The sequence below is a fragment of the Phascolarctos cinereus genome, unplaced genomic scaffold, assembly GCF_003287225.1.
Source record: "Phascolarctos cinereus isolate Bilbo 61053 unplaced genomic scaffold, phaCin_HiC Scaffold_726;HRSCAF=1367, whole genome shotgun sequence".
Classification (NCBI taxonomy): domain Eukaryota; kingdom Metazoa; phylum Chordata; class Mammalia; order Diprotodontia; family Phascolarctidae; genus Phascolarctos; species Phascolarctos cinereus.
Genome location: NW_027556098.1, coordinates 173,169,561 through 173,192,598, shown reverse-complemented (window position 1 = coordinate 173,192,598; position 23,038 = coordinate 173,169,561). Strand labels below are relative to the sequence as shown.

At 40.9% G+C, this 23,038-nt stretch overlaps 1 protein-coding gene across 1 annotated transcript; it reads left to right on the top strand.

Moving 5' to 3' along the window:
* The first annotated feature begins 4,813 nt into the window (after positions 1-4,813).
* Positions 4,814-21,769, top strand: SMIM35 (small integral membrane protein 35). The gene is made up of 5 exons (XM_078146150.1): positions 4,814-4,835; positions 15,829-15,945; positions 16,957-16,990; positions 18,178-18,320; positions 19,151-21,769. The coding sequence occupies exons 1-4, from the start codon at positions 4,814-4,816 to the stop codon at positions 18,281-18,283; spliced, it is 279 nt and encodes a 92-aa protein (XP_078002276.1). The 3' UTR covers positions 18,284-18,320; positions 19,151-21,769.
* Positions 21,770-23,038: the final 1,269 nt, after the last annotated feature.

The following is a 23,038-nucleotide window of genomic DNA, read 5'->3' as shown; positions in this document are numbered from 1 at the left end:
GGGTGCCTGGGGCTTTAGGCCAATGCTGTTCTCTCTTCCCCTGGAAATGTACTCCTATTGCAGACTCCCCGTGACCCACAGGACTGATGCCCCACTGTCTTTCCTTCTTGGGACCGCTCGGACTTCTGAGGTTGAAGCCATCCTGAGAAACATCCTTCTCATGCTGTAAATGCTTAGTAATAGCTTGTTGTTCTTCTTGAAGAAAACCACGACATCAGGAAGGGGATGCCATGAGATGCAGGTGAATTGGATTTAAGTGAGGCAGGGCTGTGCAAAGTCATCAGCCTCATTTTCTCCTCTGGAGCCATCTGGGTCTAGTGGCCAGATATAGATCAGGACCACTGGAGTTGGCCCTGGATGCAGTGGGGGACCTTGGCCTTTTCAAGCTGGATGTCTTTAACAGGTCTCAGTTTGACCGAGGCAATACCTGTTCAGTGATTAAAGCTAGGTAAGAAATGAGGCAGAGAATGGCCTCTTTTACCAAGGTAAAAAATCAGATCTAGGAGGAGAAGACCCTTAGGGTTTCTCACCAAAACAGAAACAATTACTATTTCCATTCACTCTGAGCCATCAGCGCCCAAATAATGACCAAGTGGGACTTGGTCTGGGACCTATTGTTGGCCAATCCATGAGAGCTAGAGAGCTAGTAATAGCTGGTATGCATCTGGAGCATCACAGTTACAAAGCAGTTTCCATATATTATCTCTTTTAATTATTCTTATCTAATAACTTTGTGAGGCATTATACCCAGCTAACATATTAAAAAAAAAAAAACAACCTAGCAGCAACAAACCACTGAGATTCGGAGAAGTGACTGCCCATCATGTGATTAGAATTTCATCCTAGGTTTTCTCTGCTCTTTCCTCATAGCTCCCCTTACTCAAGGCATGAGTCATGATCTCCTGGCAGTGAAATAGGTCCACTCATTCAATGAGCATTTATTAAGCTACCTGTTCTATGCTAAGCACTGAGCCAGCTTCAATCAGTCAGTGGAGTTAACAAAACAAAGGAATTAGAGGCAGGGTTTGAACTCAGGTCCTTGGAGTCCACAACTAATATTCTTTCTACTACACCATGCTAATTCTGTTTTGTAGGTGGGGAAAACATAGATCAGTGTAGTGAAGGGGACTGATTACAGGAAAGGCTCTTGTCCATAGTAAGAAGAGTTAGAAGAGCTGTGTCCTGGGTCAGCTTGGCCCCTCATCCTCTGTGTAACCATGGGCAGGTCGCTTCCTCTCTCTGGATACGAGCTTCCTCACCTGAAAAATGACAAGTTTAGACGGGAAGTTTGGACTCTTCCAGTTCTAAGTTTACCATCCTATGATTTTCCTTTCAGTGGAATCCTTCCCAGATGCTTAGATACATACTCAAATCTTCCCTATCCTTAAAAAACAAGTAAAATAAAACAAAAAACAATCCACCAAACCAAAAAAAAAAAAAAAGAAGCTTCCTTAGACACCCTCTTCTCCATGAAGCTATGATACTAGCCCTAAGCCCCTCGTTCAGGGGATGGAGCAGTACGCATTGTGTCAGGAAGACCTGAGTTCAGATTCCACCTCACATTTGTTAGCTTTGTGACCCCAGGTAAGTCACTTGTAACTTTTCTTTGTCTCAGTTTCCTCATCTGTAAAATGGGGATATAATAGCATCTAGCTTGCAGGGTTGCAAATATTTGTAAAGTTGGTGCCAAACATGTAGTAGGTGCTATATAAATGTTTATTTTCTTCCTTCATTCACTGCCAAAATTCAGGAAAGAATACTCCATACTCACTGCCATAAATTCCTTGTTTTTATTGAGTTGTTTCAGTCCTGTCTGACTCTTTGTGACCCCATTTGGGGTTTTCTTGGCAGAGATAATGGAGTGGTTTACCCTTTCCTTTTCCAGCTCATTTTACAGATGAGGAAACCGAGGCAAACAGGGTTAAGTGACTTGCCCAGGGTCACACAGCTAGCAAGTGTCTGAGGCCAGATTTGAACTCAAGAAGATGAGTCTTCCTGACTCCAGGCCCAGTGTTCTATCCACTGAGCAAGCTAGCTGCCCTGAAATTTCTTACCAGATACCAATTTAAATGGTTTCTCCTTGGTAACAGCCTACTTTAAGGTTATTTTCTGATGCTTTGAAAAGGCTTGAGTATTAAGGGCTCCCCCCACAGCCCAAGTCACAGACTTCCCATCTTTTGACTTTCGTTTTTGCCTCAAAGAATCCTCAACTCTTGACAGGATATTTTGAGAGAATTTGCCTTGCTTGAATCATGGTATAATATGGCCATGGCATTCCCTTGATTTACTCATTTAGTAATCACATTAGGAAAAGGGAAATGTTATTAGCTTGAGGTGACTTTATAGGGCAAAATGGGAGGGAATTGTTCCCCAAGAGTGACCCTACCACAAAAGGATGACCGCCATGGGAAGGAGACAGAGGCCAATGGGGAGCAGCAAAGGGGGATGGCACTGTTTCCCATTCTATGGGGAATAAATGCAATATATGTAAAATATGCAATGATCTGCATACTACAATCCAAGGCCCTATCCCAAGACACTCAGGGCTCAAACAGAGTTCCAGACAAAGGCCTGGCATGGCACTAATCGTGAAAAACATTTATATGGTGCCTACCATGGGCCAGGCACTGTACTAAAAGCTTTATTTTTTAGACAAATATCTCATTTGGTCCTCACAACAGTCCTGGAAGTACTATTAATATTCCCATTTTACAGTCGAGGACACTGAGGCAAACAGAAGTTAAGTGAATTGCCCAGGGACACACAGCTAGCGAGTGTTTGAGGCCGGATTTGAACTCAGGACTTTTTGACTCCAGGCCTGGTAGTCTAATACACTGCACTTCTAGAAGGAGGTATCATCCATAGGAGACAACTGAAATGAGGGTATTTTCTGAATTGAAGGCACGAGGAATGAGGGGAAGAGACATAAGAAACATAATTCTAGCTATGCCACAGAAAGCAAATGTAGGGGAGGGGAGGAATATCTGGCCTCCAGGTCAAACTGAACCTTAGCAAACACACATCATGGGGGCCAGGCCACACTAGATGAATTGATTTTCATAGAGTTGCTTCATAGAGAGCTCTCATAGGTTTGAGTGTCATCTCTAGACATACAAATCTCATATCAGCAGTTGATTCTTGGACATTCCAAACCGGATATCCCGGAAACTAGTATATAAAACAGGAACAAAAAGAGAAACTAAAATAGGATGAAATAAAAAATAATTTTAAAATATTTTTAAAAATTGTATTTATCATTGACACAAAACCCTTTTTATTGTAACTTTAAATATTATTAGTGGGAATCTGTTGATTGAATGTTTCATTATTTTATAACATTTAAAAATAAATTTTATTAATATCTTTTGTTTTTTATCACTTTAATTTTCTGCTGTATTCTTCTTCCATCCTCTCTCTCATTCCAGAGGGCTTCATTTATATTAAAGAATTTTTTAAAAGAGGAAGAAGAAATAGTTCAGCAAGATTAATCAACACATGGAAAAAGTCTCATGAGTATGAAGTATTCCATACCCCTCCCCCCCACCTCTGCAAGGAAGAGGAAGGTGGTGTCTTTTTACATCTTTTCTTAGGTGCCAAGTCTGGTCATTATAATTTCACAGGATTTAGTTCTGATTGTTTTATTGTTCTTTCCATTTATGTTGTTTAATTATTATATATAATATTTTCATGGTTCTATTTACTTCACTTTGCATCAGTTTATATGTCTTTTCATGCTTCTCCACATTCATAATTTTTTATAGAATGGCAATATTCAATTGCTTTCCTATAGCACAATTTATTTAGACATTCTCTAGTTGATAGGGGTCTACTTTATTTACAGTTCTTTGCTACCACAAAAGAGGATGCTGTACATATTTTTGTGTATGTGGAGATTCATTAATTCATTTCCTTATTTACCATTGATTTCCTTGCTTAGTATTGGTGGGCTCTCTGAGTAAGAATGTGTGAAATTTTAATCACTTTGTTCAAATAATTTCAAATTGCTTTTCTGATTGAGTAGGCTGATTTACAGTTCTAGCAACAATGAAATAGGGAGCCTTTTTTACTACCCTACCAACATTGACTTTTCCCATCTTTTATCACCTTCAGCAATTTGCTCTTCCTAACCTGAAACCTCTAGGTAGTTCTAATGTGCATTTCTATTGTCAGTTATTTGGGGGCATTCTTTTATATAGTTGTTAATAGTTTACAATCCTTTTTTGGATCTGTTTGTTCATGGCCTATAACCACTTATCCATTGGGGAATGGCTTTTGGTCTTAAATATTTCTGCTAGTTTTCCATATAGCTTGAAAATCAGACCCTCATCAGAGATGTTTGATACAAAGATTTTTCCCGGCTCACCATTTTCTTTCTTATCCTGGTTTCATTTTTTTTTTGTTGGTGGTGTAAAAGCCTTTCAATTTCTTGTAATCAAAATTAGCTATTGTTGTCTCACTAATCTTCTCTATCCCTTATGTGGTTATAGAATTTATCCCATGTTAACAGCTATGAAAGACATTATCTTCTTCTTTTCTGATTTTGTAATGGCATGATATTTCCTGTTAAAATCACATCCACTTTGAACTTATTGTGGAATGTGGTACAAGATGTTGGTATAAGCCAAATTTGTCAGATTCTTTTTTTAGTTTCCCTATCAATTCTTGTCAAATAGGGCATTCTTTCCTAGGGAATTTATATTTTTGATTTATCAAACATTAGGTCAAGTTCAACTGTTAATCAAAAAAAGGAAAGGAATTAAAGTTTGCTAATACTTATTATAAGAATCAACGCTGGTGCCTTAATTTGGCCACGATGGTAGGGAGCCCTGTATCATGTAAGGTATTGAAGGTATCTTAAGGGAATGACAGAAATTGAAGTAAAGTTTAAAAGATGTCTGCAAAAAAAAAACCCCAACCAAAAAACTCCCCCAAAACCAAACCAAAACAAAAAAAACCCACATATTGAAAATAATGTAAGTAATGAGAGCATAAAGGAATAAGAAAAATAGTAGGGCTGAAAATTCCCTTACCCCTAACATGAGTTTTTCATCAGTCAAATTATGAGGCAAAAATAATTATGATCTAATCAGATCTGACAAGAAGTCATGCAATCTTGTGTACAATACCGATTCATTGATTATCTCATGGCAATGTGCTTAAAAGTTACCTTTTGCCTTTAAAGATGAGTTAAGAAATTTTCTTTTGGAAAACAAAACCAAAAGCAAACTAAGTGTTTCAAATTTGCTGAGCTTTCCTGTATAGACAAGTGACTGTCAACAGTAGGCCACTTAGTGGACATGTTTGAGAAAATAAACTCACCTAATCTGTCTCTTCAAGGTAAACCATGAGCAGAAAAGTACCTGCTTTGCAAAGAAACACATATTGTGGAGACAGTATTTTGAAAGTGAATTTGTGTAAATGTTTCCATTATCCTGTTCTTTTGCTTTCCAAAGTATCACGTGTGCCACCAGTGAGAAGTCCCTTTTCTGTATACTTCAAAAGCTTGGAAAGAATATGTTCAAACCTCTTTTGAAAAATCTTCCAAATGAAGCGTTTCAGTGGGTTCTGAACCTATTTGTTAAAAATTTTAAAATACAACACCTTTTGACTGGTTTCGAAAACAACTAACATCAGGAATAATGGAATTTGATGAGATGAATTAAAAAAAATATGAGATTGAAAAATAATGCTCATGATTTTTAAAGTGCAGCCAGTGAAGCACTTCTTCCATTGGGATCTCTTTATGTTTACGAGGTCTCTTTTGCAGCTATGATAGCCATTAAAACCAAGCATAGAAATAAAATGAACTTGGAACCATATCTTTAAATCACTATATCACAAAATATTAAGCTGATATTTTAAATACATCCCTCCCCCTACTATAATTTGACCTAGTTCTAAAAACGCTAGGAATAACAATAAAATTAGGAAATAAATTAATGGTATAAAAACTGTCAAAGAGGGAACAAAACTATTCCTGATTGCTGGTGTCATGATGGGGGAGGGGCAAAGGAACACATTTTCCTTCTGAACCTTAATGTCTTCAAAGATTCTGAAAATTAAATAAGAAAAACTGACAACCTGGTATAAATTGGCTCTATTTTGAGGGTTTTTATACAGGATGGAGAAGGAAGGTTAAAAAGAATACATTAGTGTAAGAAAGGAGAAAGAAGAAAGTGGAATTAGCTATTTCTAATAATTGGGATATATGAGAAGAGGCAAAAGTTTAGGGCATCAAATGAACCTCACTCTTATATGAAACTACAAAGACTAAACAGATAGGAAGGGGATGAATCAAGAAGGGCTTTAACAGCCAACAGATGACTTTGCATTTGATTCTGGAGGCAATAACGAACCACCAGAATTTATTGAGTGAGATGGCAACGTGATCAAACTTGCCTTTTAGGAAGATCAGCTTGAAAGCAGAATAGAGGATAGATTGGAGAAGGGAGAAGCTTGAGATGGGGAGATGAACCAGCAGGCTATTATAATAGTCCACAAGTGAAATGATGAGGAACTGAACCTTGTTACTGTCATGTCAGAGGAGAGGAGGGGCATATATGAAACATGTTACAAAGGTAGAAATGACAATATTTGGCAACTGATTGGATATGGGAGGTGAGAGAGAATGAGGAATTGAGGATGACACCAGGGCTACGAATCTGGGTGACTGGGAGAATGGTGGTGCCTTGAAGGAATAACACGTTCAGTTTTGGACATGAGGTTAAAATGTCTGTGGTATATGCAGTTCAAGAGGTCCAATAGGCAGTTGGGAATATGAGAAAAGGTCGTGAGAGAGGTTAAGGCTGGACTAATAGATTTGAGAATCATCTACATAGAAATGACAATTAAATCCATGGGAGCTGCTGAAATGCTATAAAGTGAAATGATATAAAGGAACAAAGAGAGCCCAGGATAGAGCCTTGAGGGACATCCGTAGTTTGCAAGAGTGATTTAAAAAAGGAAACTGAGGAGCGCTCTGACAGGTAGGAGGAGAACCAGTAGAAAGCAATATTCCAAAAACCTAGAGAGAAGAGAGTGTCAAGGAGAAGAGGGTGATCAACGGTGTCAGAGGCTGCAGAAAAGTCAAGAAGGACGAGGACTGGAAAAAGCCTTTAAATTCATCAATGAAAAGATATTGGTTATAGTTGAATAATAAGGTCAGAAGCCAGATTATAAGGAGTTCAGAAGAGTGTGAGAGAAAAGGAAATGGTGTCACTTATTGTAGATGGGCTTCTCAAGTTTAGCCATGAAAGGGAAGAGAGATGGATGTAATATGATAGCTAGCAGAGAATGGATGGATCAAGTGAAGGTTTTATGAGGATGGGGGAGATGTGAGCACATTTATAGGCAGAAGGTAAGCAGCTAGCAGACAGGGAGAGACAGAAGATTAGTGATAGAGTAGGGATGATAGAGGGGAAATATGTTGGAGAAAACAGAATAGAATGGGATCACTTGAGCATGTAGAGGGGTCTGCCTTGGCAAGAAGGTTCACCTCTTCGTAGGAGACAAGAATGAAGGAGGTTATTGTTATTGTTTGTCCTTTGTACTCAAAGAGGACCACGACATCAGGAAGATGATGCCATTGACATACAAGTGAATTGGATTTAAATGAGGGAGGGCTGTGCAAAGCCACCAGCATCACTTTCTCCTCTGGAGCCATCTGAGTCCAGTGGCCATATATAGTTCCAGAAGACTAGAGATAGCCCTGGATATATTGGGAGATTTGGGCCTTTTAAGCTAAAGTCTTTAATGGGTCTCAGTTTGACTGAGGCAATCTCCATTCAGTGATTAAGGCTAGGTAAGAAGTGAGATAGAAAATGGCCTCTTGTACCTAGGGGAAAAAAATCAATCTGGGAGGGGAAGACCCTCAGGTTTCCGGCCAAAACAGAAACAATTCTTATTTACATTCACTTTGAGCCAATTAGGGCCCCAAATGGCCAAACCGGGGATCTGTTGTTGGCCAATCAATGAGAGCCAGAGTAATCTGGGTTTAAGCCTGGTCCTCAAGAAAAAAATCTAGCCCATAAATCCCAAGATATCCTATGAAGTTTCAGTGGTCAAAATTTACATTCCTTTGGGCAGAGCACCTGTAGGTAAGGGTATGATATCCTATGTGGATAGAAGGAAGGGAAGGGAAAGAAAGAAAGGGAAGGAGGGAGGGTAAAAAATATAAGAAGGAAGGGAGGAAAGAAGGAAGGAAGGAGCTGTGTTTCCCAACTGGCCAGTTCCATTGGGGTCTGTGGCAGGGCAGCCCCTACTACTCACAGAGGTTGTTGTTTGTTTTTTGTTCTTGAAAAGGACCGTGACATCAGTCACTGAGTGTTGTGACGTGTGAGAAAGAGAGAAGAAGGAGCTCTTGGAGAATGGTCTCATTTTTTCCCCCAGTAAAACATGAGGCAAGGTTCTCAGCTGAGAGGGGAAGAGGAGGAAGAATCATGAGAAGTCTGAAGAGGGATGAATAAGTTAAGAAATGCTGTTGTAGTGAGTGGGATAATAAATTGAGTACGGACGTATAAAAAGATTGGCTTGCCATAGTCAGGGCCCAGTTGAGATTATGTGACATAAATCTGTAGTGGACCCAGTCGATATGGTTTCATGATTTTCTTTAGCTTTGTTTGGCAGCGTATGAGTAGGAGTGAAGGCACACGGTGGTAGTAGTCCAAGGCTAGGGTTTGGCAGGACAAGGTCTTCAATAGGGTGAAGAGGCAAAGGACTTGAGAAAAGAGGGTGGTGTAGAGTTAAACATGTTCACTAAAGGGTCAAGATGGGGAAAGTTAGGAATGTAGCCAGAGCCTGAGAAGGAAGATAAAAATAGTGAGTTGCAATTGAAACTCAGGTCCTCCGACTCTCAATCCAGCCCTTTCTCCACTGCACTGCACTGATATCTGTGATCGTTTCCATATATTTTGTGTCAGGTATCTTGAGAGCTATCCCTTGAAGATGTCCAAAATTGGATTTCCTCTGTGTCCCTTAGGTTGAACCACCTGTTCTGTCCATTTTCTTTAGTGCCATTTTTATATTCTCATATAGCATATTGGGGAGTATAGTGTGAGAATACAACCTTAGTAGCTCTGTTATCATTAGGGATTTCAGAGGGAGCTATCAGCACTGGTAGAGTTGGCACCTTCTCTTCAACTTAGAGTTATCATTATTGAGAGCTACCTAGAGTACCAAGAAACTAAGTGACTTGCTCAGGGTCATGCAGCCTGTGTATCAGAAACGGTACTGGAACTCAGGCCTGCCTGGTGCCAAGGACAGTTCTCTTTTCATTGTATAGTGCTGCCTCTCATACGATTATGGGTAGTGTAAAAGACTTATTGTTCTTGTATGAATTGATATGATATGTGTAATGAATACACGAATAATTAAATTTCTCAGAGCTACCATTTTCCCAGCAGATTCTGGCATGGGAGTCAGAGACTCACATTGCAATATAGGATGATCTATCAAGATGTTTTAACATGCTCACAATTCCTACATTTTTATGTTTGTGTATCTTAAGTGAAGCAAATCAAAGATTATAAAACCTGTTCCCATCAGGGTTCTGAAGCCCACCAAGTAATCACAGCCTCCAAGTGTTGAGACAATCGACTTAAGAACTGTTCCACAGGCCTGGAGAACAGCTGTATTGTCATGCACTCATGGATTTGCTGTGGGAAACCAAGACCTAGAAATTATTCTTCCCCCTCCCCTCCCCACTTGTGATTTATGTATAAAAACTTTGTCTTTATTGCAGCATGATAAACTCTCCCTCTCAGGAGGAATGCAAACTGAATTCCTCACTCTGGAGTTAATTAATTAAACCGCTACTTGATTCCTGACACACCCATCTCTGGCCTGCTCAGTTCTGTCTCTGGCCATTCCCAGGTTAGAGACTGGTCCAGTCATTTAAAATTCTGTTAACAGTAGAAAGAACAGTCTTGTTACAGATGTCTTGATGATCTTCTTTCATTTTTTTATGTTTTGTTCTTCTGCTACCAGTTTTGTCCTTAAATGCCCTTGGGATTATCTCTTTTGGCTGGGTCTCTCACCAAGCTCTTTGTAAGTGTGTTTTTGGCCCTGTTGCTTCTCAGTGTTTTATGAGATGATGATGCTCATAAACTTTCCCCATTCTCCACTGGAAGACTATACAAACAAGTTTACAGTCTAGTTGAATGTTGCCTTACTTGACTGCTTCATATCTCTCTACTTGGCAAAAAGATCAAATGTTTGCTGGCTAAGTGGTTGGTTTCTTTTCTTTTCGGCTTACTTGTGGCAAATGATTTGCATCAGTTAAGCTTCCTTAGGAAATGATGGTTTTCTGTATCAAAGTGATTTTTTAAAAAAATCTATTTCCCATTTTGGGGTTGTAAATGGCTTTTGATTAGATAGATTAGGCGGCAGTTATTTTAGTAATATGGTACCTTATTTTTCTTCTTCTAATTTGATACAGATTTTGACTTTTGTTATAAGTAGATGATCTGATTGCATATGGACAGCTGGTTAAAAATGAGACCCAGACATTTCCTGTGTATTAAGATATCATCAATTTAATTTTTTTATAATATAATTTGGTGCTTATTATCCATTAGATTGCAAACTTCTTGAGGGCACTATCTTGTGCCTCTTTTTTTTATCCCTAGCACTTAGCGCAATGCTTAACAAATAGTAGCTGCTTAATAAATGTTTAATGATTGACCATATTCATTGTCTTCTGATTTTTTTCTTGAAGAAAGCATCCATGTTCTATAGGTGTGAAGTTGCTGTCTTTCTTTGTTATTCCTGAGCCACATTTTCTAATGTATTTTTCAATATTCTCTATACTGATTTTTATATTAATCTCACTGGATTTTAAAGGAATGTTGATTTTAAGCAGACTCAGGAAAGCGTATATGCAGTGTAAATTGAAAGAACAAAAAGCCAAAACTGAACACTGTGGGATTACATATCCCTAAAGGAAAGAGAGGAAGACATAATTTTTTCCCCTCTCCCCCCCCTTTTTTTTTTTGCAAAGGTGGAATACTATGGGCATAGAACATTGCATATACTGTCAGACTTGGGTGTTGCGTTTGCTGGTTTTGCTGAACTCCTTTTTTCCTCCTCCTTTCTTTATTATTCTTTGGGAATGGCTCACTGGGTACAGATCCTGCAGAGGAAGATGTTCAGAAATAAAGGTTATGTAAAAACAAAGGATGCCAATACAATTTTCTGAGTATACATTGATTGAATTTGGAGTATCTTATCAAGTCCCTGATCTAGAATGTCACTATCTCCTCCTCATCCTTTGAAGCAATTATCTTCATGGTGGTATTTTTATAAATGCTCTTAACAAATATTTTTATTTGAGGTGACCAAATGTCTTAGATTTTCCCTGTTGCCTTTGAATGAATGACAAAACCAAGCTGGCCAACTCTATTATTTTGGGCAAAGCATTCAACCTGTCTGGGCCTCAGTTTCCTCACCTATAAAATGAGTGGCCTCTGAGGTCCCTGTAAACCATATCCTCATTTAACTACAACTTCCTTTTTGTCTTCTGCTTTCATCTACGGTAAGATGATACATATTGACATAATTTAGTTCATCTAGTAGAAGTGTATCTACTTGGTCCCTGAACAAGTGTCTTATTAAGTTAATGTTTATAGGTGACATAAAAAATGTATGATGCTTCATACTTTCTGTTTCTTTCTCCACAATTCTACTATGTACTGCAGAAGAGAAAGAGGGCTGCATAGGACCAGGGCCATTTTCTATTTTATTTTGTTCCTTGCCTTGCCAAGGCTGGAGAATACATCGCCTAGAAGCCAGCCTGTGTATGATGAGCCACTCTATACTTAGCCAGGCTGGTCCTTGGGATACAGACTCTGTTTGCCAGGACTGTACTCACAGACTTGCCAGAGCTTGGACTCCAATGGCATAGCATGGCTTTTGAAAATCTGGGGTGACCACGTCACCACGATGAGACATGTTAATGGAGACTTCCATGCACGCACATTTTGTGGAAATTGCAGACCTTAAAGCGCTATAGAAATGTGAGTTGTTATTATTTACCTATCTGTGTACGAGTGGTATCTCACAGTGGAATGTAAGCTCAGTGAGGGCAGCAACTGCTTTATATTCATCTTTGTGTCACCAGCACACTATAGGCATTTAATAAATACTTGTTGAACTGATGATACAAAATGAAGTTAACAATAACAACAACAACAGTACTTGCCTGGCCCATCTCAGGGTTGTTGTGGGGAAGGGGCATAGTGCATTGCAGAGTGCAAAGATTTTCATGTTCTTAAAGAGCCACATGGCTAACATGTCTTTATTGTCATCTTCCCCATACATAGCCCAGCAGCCCAGAGTGAATTATTCACTGAGAGAAGGTCATAATAGGTTACTCTTACAAGAGTTCGGCATTCCGAACAAATCTCAGGAGGTCAGCCCTTGCTGTTCTCAATCTTAAATCCTTGATGTAGGGAAAGTGCAGAATGTAGATTTGCCCCAAAGCCTCTGGGGAGATTTCTCACTGAACTCTGGAGGAGCCTGACTCTCTGTCAGTCATTTATTCTTATGGCATGATATAATGAGAGGGCACTGGGCTGGGAGACAGGACATCTGACTCTAGTCTAATCTCTGACACTCCACAGCTGTGTGACTCCATAGCTATGCAGCTGCATTTCTCTGAGCCTCAGCTTTCTCATAGTGAAACATGGACAACTAGTTGACCTTAAAACTCTAAGTGCAAGTGGCTGGATCTGCCACAAGGGGGTATGTGCTTTCCAGAAATGATTGTGCATTTCCTCAACTGTAGAGAAGATGAACTCATTACAATCAGGTTTGTCTTTCCCAGTCTTTCAGTTTGTAAGAGTGGCATCTGTACTGGACTTCACAGTCTAACGATTTCACCATTGCCAAAAAAACAAAAGAACCATGAAGGGGGAGGTGGTTGAGATAGCAGGAGTGGGTCTGATCTCTTATTTATCCATCAAACAGTGGTGTAATGAGATGAATATTGAATCTAGGGCCAGAAGACCTGGATTTGAATTAGCTATATGACCCTGGGAAAAACCATGCGACTTTTCTGGGCCCCAGTTTCTCTTCAATAAAATGAAGGCATTGGACTTCTGTCACTTTTAACTGTCTGAAACAATTCACGTGCCAGTTTTAAGAAACATGGCTCAAATATAACTTCACGCTGGATAGATATTAACGGCTGATTTAATAGTTAACTAGGGAGAGTGGAGATAGGACCGTAACCATTGAAGACAGTGCCATCTGGTTAAAAAATCTCATATTAGCCAATGCCATACTAGTCTACTAAGGGCTACTCGGAGCAGTGGCCCTTTCTGTTGGGGACACAAACCTGGGCCTAAACAGAGACTGAATATCTAAATGAGATCTAGAGCGTCTGCTCTCATGGTCTTAGGGGTTGGTGATATGACTGAGGAAGGGAAGGGGAGGGTAGGCAAATACTGTACTGATGGTGAGATTTGAAGAAAGAGGAAGGTAGTGGAGTTTTCTGCCTGTTGAAATCCATCAATGTGATGCCACTCTCTAAGGAGGTTTCTCTTACTTTTTGACTCTCAGTACTCCCCAACAATTGGGAGTGATCTCTTCCTCCTAATTCATTCACTCATAATACTTTGTCCTAAACTCTCCTTTGCTCTTATTACCTGTGGCCTTGTGTTATAGCTATTTGTATATATGTCTTATTTCCCTCCACTTGAGGAAGCAAAACAAAACAAAATAAAAACCTGGCTTACTAGACCACAAACTACTTTAGAGCAGGGACTGCATCATTTTTATCTTTGTATCTCCTTTGCTCCCTTGAGGGCCTAGCAAGCTTTTTGCTAGCACCTCCACCCACCCTTACCTTGTATTTACTTTAATCTTTTTTCTTATTGATCTTGTCAAGCTTTGGGGTTTTGGCTTGTTTTGTTTTGTTTAACCCCAAGTTGATGCTATTAAAGAGAAGAAGGTGTGTATTCATTTCTTGAGAGGCTAAAAGAACTGGGGAAATTTTGGGTTTCCCAGTTATGCCATGGAGCACTCTAACTGAACTCAAATCTACTCAGGCTGGGGGTGGGATGGTGGGGTGGCTGCTCTAAAATTTTTTTTAGAAGTTCTTGGAAAGTGGATCTGACCTTTTTGTACAAAAATACTTAAAATAGCCCTTTATGTGGAAGCAAAGAATTGGAAATGCTGAGAGTGCCCATCATATGGGCAATGGCCAAACAAATTATATGGAATGTGATGGAATGCTATTGTGCCATTAGAAATGATGAAGGAACCACTATCAGAGAAACCTGGGAAGATTTGTATGAATTGATACAGAGTGAGTTGAGAAGAACCAGGAGAACAATTTATATATTACAAAAATATTGTAAAGACAAATAACTTTGAAGACTTGGGAACTCTGATCAGTGTAATGTTTTGTCATTTTTCAGTCGCATTGGACTCTTTGTGATCCTATTTGGAGTTTTTTTGGCAAAGATACTAGAGTGGTTTGCTATTTCCTTCTCCAGGTCATTTTACAGACAGGGAAACTGGGTCAGACAGGATTAAGTGACTTTGTCCAGGATCACACACAGCTAGTAAATGTTGGAGGCCAGATTTGAACTCAGGAAGAGGAGTCTTCCCAACTCCAAGCATGATGCTCTAACCACTCTGCTACCTAGCTTCGAGATCAGTGTAATGGCTGATCACAATTCCAGAAAACAGATGCTAGAAAGACTGTCTGCCCCTGAGAGTGGGGTGATGGACTTGGTGCAGATTGAGACATATATTTTTAGACAAGTCCAATGTTTTTCTTGACTATACATGTTTTCTACATGTTTGGGTTTTTGTTTTGCTTTATTTTGCTTCCTCAGGTGGAGGGGGAAAGGAATGCAAAAGGGAGAAAAAATGAATCTTCAAAAATAAAATAAAATTTAATTAAAAAAAAGAAAATATTCAGCTGGTCTCTATTATTTTCTAACTGCTCCAGGACCATTTTTTTTTTACAATGAGACCTTTGGGGAGATATAACCCAGCTTAAGTAGAAAGGATCTGAGGGTATACAATACACCTGTCTCCTTGCTCCAGTATCTGAATGTCTGTGACGAAAACAAAACAAAACAAAAACCTAGTCAACCTGAATGTTGTGGCAATAACTGGAATAGGAAAGATTTGGGCTGGAGTTGTATATCGTGGCATGGTAGATAGAGAATGGGCCTAGAGTCAGGAAGACCTGAGTTCAAATTTGACCTCAGACACTTACTAGCTGTGTGACTGTGGGCAAGTCACTTAACCCTGCTTGCTTCAGTTTCCCCATCTGTAAAAAGGGCTGGAGAAGAAAATTGCAAACTATTCCAGTGTCTTTGCCAAGAAAACCCCAAATGGGGTCATGAAGAGTTAGACATGGCTAAAAAATGACTGAACAATAGCAAAAGTGTCAAATATTATTTTCACTACATCACCTTGCTTCTCATACAATGGGGGAAACTCTCTCTCATTTTGTCACCACAATGAACACCTCAGAGGAACCTCCACTATTATTCTAGAGGGTATAGACTCTCCACTGTTCTCCTCCTCTCCCATCTCTCATGTCATATCCAGGCCCAAGAATCCAATTATGTCACACTGAGTAAAGGTGATCCGAAGTTACAGTTTATGGAGGAGAATGATGTGGACTGGAAGGAGGCTGGTTGCTCTGCATTGTGGTTTCTTTCTAATTTGGACTCCTCAGTTTCCCCAAGGCCAGAGTCTGGGCCTTAGGTTGGCTCTCCAAGGCCTACTCCTGTCTCTGTCTAGTGTGGGGCATCACCAAGGCCTTCCTAAAGAGGCTAATGGTACCCTCCTCTCTTGTTCTCTCTGCAGGTGAGGAGTCCATCAGTAGTTTAGGTCTGATCCTAGGAGTGGGGCTATCACTACTGGTAGTGTCCATCCTCGGCTATAGTCTGGCCAAGTGGTACCAACACGGATACTGCTGGGAGGGTGAGTACATGCCAGCACTCTGGGAGCTCTGCCCAGTTCCTTGGGGCTCACAGCCATCACAGCTAGGGTGGAGTAAGGGCGTGGGCTGGGTAAAGCACCATGAGCTCTGTTCCTACCTGAGCGGAACATAAAAATATTTCCTGTGGTTGAAGTGGTTGGAGATTTTGTCAGGCAGCTGACTGTTTGAAATGTGTGTATGTGTGTGTGTAGTGTGTGTGTGTGTATACACAGAGGGATAAAGGAGGGTGATGAAAAAGGGAGAACAAAGTTCTTGCTGTGCCTTGGAAGTGTGCAATCTTCTGTTGTTCTTGCCAACCAATTGTGCAAAAAAGTAGGAGTGAAAACAGATGGTCTGTGGAACCTTTTGTAGATTCTAAGGCAAAGGTCACTGTAGGGTGTACTCTATCTCTACCATCCTTCCATTCAGCTAAGTAGGTATTTTCTTCCCCAGAAATTTGTCTCTGGGCCTCCTCCTTGTCTGGCCAGCTCTTACAGATTCACTGGAAGTTTGCTGCGGTTCTTTGACAGGGCTCCCAACTACTATGTACATTCATTTCTGGATACCCTGAGGACTGAAGCAGTTAGTAGAGTGCTTCTGGAATACATGGGGACCAAAAAAGTAGGGTAAACCCTTCCCCTCCCATTTCTTAAAATTGTAATGGATTCAGCTGATAAGCCTGAGCTTTCCCCATTTTAAGATGAGTATTTTATACTCATGACAGTCATGACCTACCAAGTAGAAAAATTTCAGTGCCTTAATAAGCATTTTACTCTCTGGGTGTCTCTGTTCCTGGGAAGATGGCTAACTCTAGGACAATGAAAAATATCCCACAGGATACAGATGAGGTCCAAAGAACCTGGAACATATCTGCAATACTGCCTGAAATAAATTCCTTCTAGGACCTCAGTTTCCCCCCAAGATCCAACCTGTGAACTAAGATTATCCCAGTAGGGACATGCTTCCCCGTGGACTGCACTAATTATCTTCTTTCTGTCTGTTTGTCTTTCTAGGGCCCAACTTTGTGTTTAACCTGTATCAGATCCGGTGAGTAGACCTGGGGTTACCTGAGGACTTCATCTCTGAACAAGCCCAACTGGCAGGGACATTGCCAGCCAATGTAATCGCAGGCTCATGGGATCAAAAAGTTGATGCTGGAAGGGATCTTGGAGGTTACGTAGACCTCCCCACTCATCTTAGAATGAGGAAATTTAGATCCAGAGAGTCTAAGTGACTCATCCTAGGATTTGAACCCAAGTTCTCTGACTCCAAATCCACTCTGCGGACCACACTGGCTGGCATCACTCTGTCCTGCCAATGGGAAAGAGAGCGCTCATGTTCTCCTCTTCCCTGACTACTCTCTCCTTTTTCTGCTCCTTTATAACTTTAAGGGGGTCATTTTTTTTTATTCCAAAGGAGAGCTGGGTAGTCATAGAATCATAGGATGTTAGAATCCAAACAGATCTTATTTTAGCAATCATTATAGCTCAATACTTAAGAATATCCCATTAATAAAAACTAGAATACAAACATACATATGGTGGATCCTGAGCACCCTAGGATCTCAGATAATCAGAAATACTCTTGTGTTAGGGCTCTCCTGAGGCCAATAGCTTCTCTGGGCCATTATTGCCCCATCTGTAAAATGGGGATGAGGTGGGGTTGATGGCCTGACTAAGGTTCTTCTGGTATAAATCTATGATCCTAAGATCTATCCTCCCCTGCCTTCTTTCCCTTACCCTGATGGATTGAAGTTACTGTCTTGAAAGATCTATCAGCCAATTAGCAGTATTAATCAAGCTAGACCCCTGTGGATGCGTGCCCCCTGGCCTGAAATCTTCACTCTTCCACATCCTATCCTCTGCTCCCAAACCAGTGAGAGAAGATTCTTGCTGTCCAGACTTTCTCCCAATTGTGTAACCTAACTGGCAGGGAACCCAAAGAAAGTCTGGGTTCTTGTGAAAGTCTTCTTCCCACCTAAGTTCTGCTCCTACCCTTATTAACAGAATCTTTAGTGGAAAGAGTGCTGGCTTTGGGGTCAAAGGACATGTCTTCCAAACCCCAAGTGCTTTGATACTTCTTAGGTGTGTGACTGAGCAAATCACCCTCTCCAGGACTTATTTTCCTCATTTTTAAAAATGAGATGTTTCTATTAGAGGATCTCTAAGAGTGCATTTAATTCTAGGTCCTATGAATCTATGAATTTATGACAAGATGTGTCTCTTGTTCCTCAGCAACCTGAAATCCGGGGAGCTGGAGCTGGGTCCTCCCTTCACTATCAGCGGCCACCTCAGCAACACAGAAGGTGGCTATAAGCAGTTCTATGACAGACCAGTCTGAAGCAGGGGGAATTCCCACATTCAGGGATGTGTGAGAGGTGAGTGGGGATCCGCTTTCTGATGGCAATGCATTTAACTTTTGTGTGTGTGTGTGTGTGTGTGTGTGTGTGTGTGAGACAGTGTGCTCACTCAGGTGCGCATTGTCTCAGAACAAGGTGTCATTTTGTTTTTCACTGCCTGGTTTCTTTCAGCATTGGCCTCATTGAGCAGTGGGCTCATACCTCCTCCTTTTATCCTTGGCAAGATAAATCTCTAATTCTTCTCAGATAGAAGGCTGCAGAGCAGAATTTCTGCCTTTGCTCCATGCGAAAGAATCATTTCCTCCAAGGTGCATCATTTTAGGACATCAATTCCCAGATTTGATAAGCCAAGTGACACTTCTTTGGCTCACTACATTCAAATCTTCTGCTTTTATTCATTCAATGATGAAAACGCCTAACTTCACAGTTTTTCTAAGTGTCCACTCTACTTCTCCCTTCATCTACCTTTGCTTAGTTCTCCCAGCTTCCCCTTATGTCTACTCCTCTCCAGTTTCCCCCAGACCCTCTCCATCTACTCCTTGTCAAGTTTCTCAACTTCTCTTAATTTTCTCCTCCCCAGCCTCTCTCCATCTTTTCTTCCCCAATTATCTCCAGCCTCTTTTCCACCTACATCTCCCCACTCTGCCTAGTTTTTCTCCATTCCCCCCTTTCAATGCCTCTCACAAGTCACTCCTGTTCTCTCTTGGACCCTCTTTCTGCCTCTCCTTCTCTCTCTCATAGAGAAGGAAGAGCAGAAGGGAGGGTTAATTAGGGAAGAATGATAAGAACAGAGCTGTGCTCTTCAAAGTCTGACTTCCTATCTAATCTCTTCCATCTTGGTCCTCTAGGGAGAAGCTCGTGCCTCGGCTACTGTCCTAGTTCTCCTCTCTCCTCAGCTCCCTAATGGCCATAGGGGAATGGCCTTGGTGCCCCTCCCTGGGGGATATGAGAAGTCAATCCTCTCTGGATCAGCTTGAAGGAGGAGCTGGGTCTTCTGACAATGTAGTGTTGCTAGAGCTAAAGAGAAGACAGCTGCCCCTAGAGAGAATGGGTACCTCATGGAAGAAATGAGAACCTGCAGTGATTCTTGTGGTGAATTCAGCCCACCTTTGAGCTAAAAAACTCTAGCCTGATGTGGGGCATTACCCATTAGATCTCTGTCCTTTGTTTTTTTCCTTGGTATCTCCTTCTTGACCTTCTTTCTTCTCACAAGAAAGGAGACAAGGAGATACACAGCCACAGAAGAATAAAGAGATAGGAACTCCACCCAAGGCGTCACTCAACTTACTCCTCCCCAGCCTGAGAAATCAACAATTCCTTTAATAAGAGAGAATCCAGCTCTGGTCCTTGGCCTTCCTGGCAGGAGACAATGTCGTCCTGGATTTGGAGTGGGAGAACTTTAACTTAAATCCTGCCATTTATGACTTGTGTGACCTTGTGCAAGTAATTTAATGTCTCTGGTCCTCAATTTCCCCATCTATAAAATGAAAGGGTTAGACTAGACTAAAAGGGGTCTTCCATCTCTATACCTATAAACCTTTATGATGAGAAGATTCCACTGGATCTTTCTTCTACTCTGCCTATATCCTCTTAGGGACACATTCAGAGGCAGTTGGGTGGTACAGCAGATGGAGTGCTAGCCCTGGATTCGGGAAGACCTGAGTTCAAATCTGGCCTCAGACACTTAATAGCTGTGTGACCTTGAGGCAAGTCCTTTGACCTCAGTATGCCTCAATCTTATCTGTAAAATGGGGATAATAATAGCACCTATCTCCCAGGGTTGTGAGAATCAAATAAGATAATATTTGTAAAGTTCTTAGCCCAGTGCCTGACAAACAGTAGGTGCTTAATAAATGTTTAATCTATTTCATTCCAATTGGCAGCTGGGGAGGGCTCTGCTCTCTGTGCTGATGACTGGTTACCTCAGGGAAACCATGCTACCTATTAGTAGGTGGGTTTATGGGTTTCTGTGATAAAATTTAAAAAAAAATCATCTTGTGGTAACCAGGCTTCTGGTGATGAGCCTCCCCAAACTTGGCTAGACTGCTTTTCCACCATTAGGCCCAGCTTCAAGCCTTTCTACCTGACAGGACAGTTGTCACCTGCCAGTCCTCTAGGACCCAGGATCACTGCTGCACCACCATGATGTCAGTGGAGTTGTTGACATTTCCGTCCAAATCCAACTCCTAATTATCTGTAGTAACATAGATAGCTCATAACAAAGGCTAGTTTAAAACAATCTTTTCTTTGATTTTGAGGGGTTACAGATCAAATTCTCTAAGGATATGTTATATTCCCTAGGCACTCACTGCTACTGACACAGAGGATAGAACACTGAGTTTGGAATCAGGAAGACCTGAGTTCTAACCCTGCCCCAGACACTTACTAGCTGTGTGACTCTGGGCAAGTGATTTAGCCTCTCTGGGCCTTGGTGTTCTCATCTGTAAAATGAGGATGTTGAACTAAATGGCATTTAGGATCTCTTGAATTTATCAATCTTGGATCCTATGATGATGCTGCTGCATGGTGGAAGGGGAATAGATATTCCACAAAGTACATAATTCACACATGGATAATCCACAATTGAATGTAGGTCAAGTATTTGTACAAAAATATTTATAGCAGCTCTTTTTGTGATGGCAAAGAATTGGAAATTGAAGGGATGTCAATTAATTGGGGAATGGTTTAACAAGTTGTGGTACATGATGGTGATGGAATATTATTGTGCTATAAGAAATGACAAGCAGGATAATTTCAGAAAAGCCTGGAAAGACTTACATGACCTGATGCAAAGTAAAATGAGCAAAACCAGGAGAACAGTGTACACAGTGACAGCAGTATTGTATGATGATCAATTGTGAATGCTTAGCTGTTCTCAGCAATACATTGCTCCAAGACAATTCTGAAGGACTTATGAAAAAATGCTATCAACCTCCACAGAAAGAACTGATGGAGTCTGATGTACAGATTGAAGCATACTTTTTTCTAAACTCTATTTTTCTTGTGGGGTTTTTTTTTTTTGGTCTGTATTTTCTTTTGCAGCATGACTAATATGGAAATCTGTTTTGTATGATTGCGCATGTATAATCTGTATCACATTGCTTGCCTTCTCAAGGAATGGTAAGAAGGAGGAAGAGAATTTGGAACTCAAAAGTTTAAAAAATGTATGTTGAAATTGTTTTTACATGTAATTGGAAAAAATATATAAATTGTCAAAAAAACATAGATAAATAGACAAGAGGCAAGTTTGTTTTGTGGGTGCTCCTCCTCTCTGTCCTTCAAGCCTTCAACCCATCTTCTGTTCTCATGAGGGCAGACAAAGGGCCACCAGGAATGGAGGATACAGATTCCTGTTGTCCGTCCAGTTGTCTGAAGCAATGTGAAAAAGTGATTTTCTGAAGTGCAGATCTGAGCTTCTGAGCTTCCCCTCCTCAATAAATTACAGTGGCTCCCTATTACCTCCAGGATCAACTGTAAAAGCCTCTGTTTGTCTTTTGGCCTTATCCTTTCTTTCTAGTCTTAGGTTTTACTCCCTTCCATGCACTTTACTATCCAGGGACACATTGGCCTTCTTACTGTTCCTTGCAAATAATGCTCCATCTCCTGTGTCCATGGCTGTTCCCCATGCCTGGAATGCTCTGCCTACTTAACTCTGTCTCTTGGCTTCCCTGACTTCTTTTGCAGGAGGCCTTTCCCAGCTTCCCCTACTATTAGTACCTTCTCATTGACCTCGCCTTCTATTTCAGTTGTGTATATCTTGTATCTACAATTGTTTTCATGTTGCCTCCCCCATTAGAATGTGAGCTCCTTGAGTCCAGGAACCGTGCCTTTCTCGGGATCTCCAGAGCTGAGCACAGAGTTGGGGCTAGAGTAAGTGCTTAATGAATGATTGTTGACTAACTGATTAACTGAAGTTTTGCAGCTAGAATCTATTCCCTACTAGCCATGATTATCCCCAATACCAGCATCTGGAAATAGTTATTAAGCCCAGAAACTGAAGGAGCTATGGAGGAGGAAGGACCAGACTCCAGAATGAGGGACACAAATGGGAATTATTATTATTATTATTATTATCATGACTCCCACTTTTCCTTATTTTAAAAGTATTTTTTGGTCTGAATAGCATTTTTATCAATAGTTCTATCAGTCCTTAAACCATGAATTGAATCAAGAAGACATCTGGCTAGATGGCACAGTGGATAGAGCACTGGCCCTGGACTCAGAAAGACCTGAGTTCAAATCTGGCCTCAGACACTTGACATTTACTAGCTGTGTGACCCTGGGCAAGTCACTTTACCCCATTGCCTTGCCAAAAAGAAAGAAGAAGAAGAAGAAGAAGAAGAAGACGACGACTCTGGCCTGAAGGTCTTGGGGGTAGAGGGGCAGTGGGTGCAGCATTTTATTCGAGTTGGTCCTGGGATGGGAAAGGACAGGAGCTTCTTGTCTCCTCCCTTCCATTGGGGAAGTTAGATGGGTGGGGTGGGTGACATGTGTGCCTTCAATTTCAGCTCGTCAGGGCCGCCTTCTCTGTCTTTTGAATTTTTGACCCTAGTGAGACTCTCTGAAGTGCCCCAGGTGTTTTCCTCAGTTGGGTTTGGATGCTATGGTCTGCCATCATGGCAGGGCCCATTCCGGCTCACAGATTCTCTGGCTACTTGAAAAGGGTGAGGCGGGGGACTATTGAACAGTTACATTTGGGCTCCCTCCTAGGTTTCAAGGCCTAAGGAGAGGGACCC

Bases quoted from the DNA above. Each gene is read 5' to 3' on its own strand.
- SMIM35 (XM_078146150.1), top strand. From the start codon at position 4,814: ATGGTAGGGAGCCCTGTATCAT. The intron at 4,836-15,828 runs GTAAGGTATTGA...TTCTCTCTGCAG, and splicing joins GGTAGGGAGCCCTGTATCAT to GTGAGGAGTCCATCAGTAGT. The intron at 15,946-16,956 runs GTGAGTACATGC...TTGTCTTTCTAG, and splicing joins ACACGGATACTGCTGGGAGG to GGCCCAACTTTGTGTTTAAC.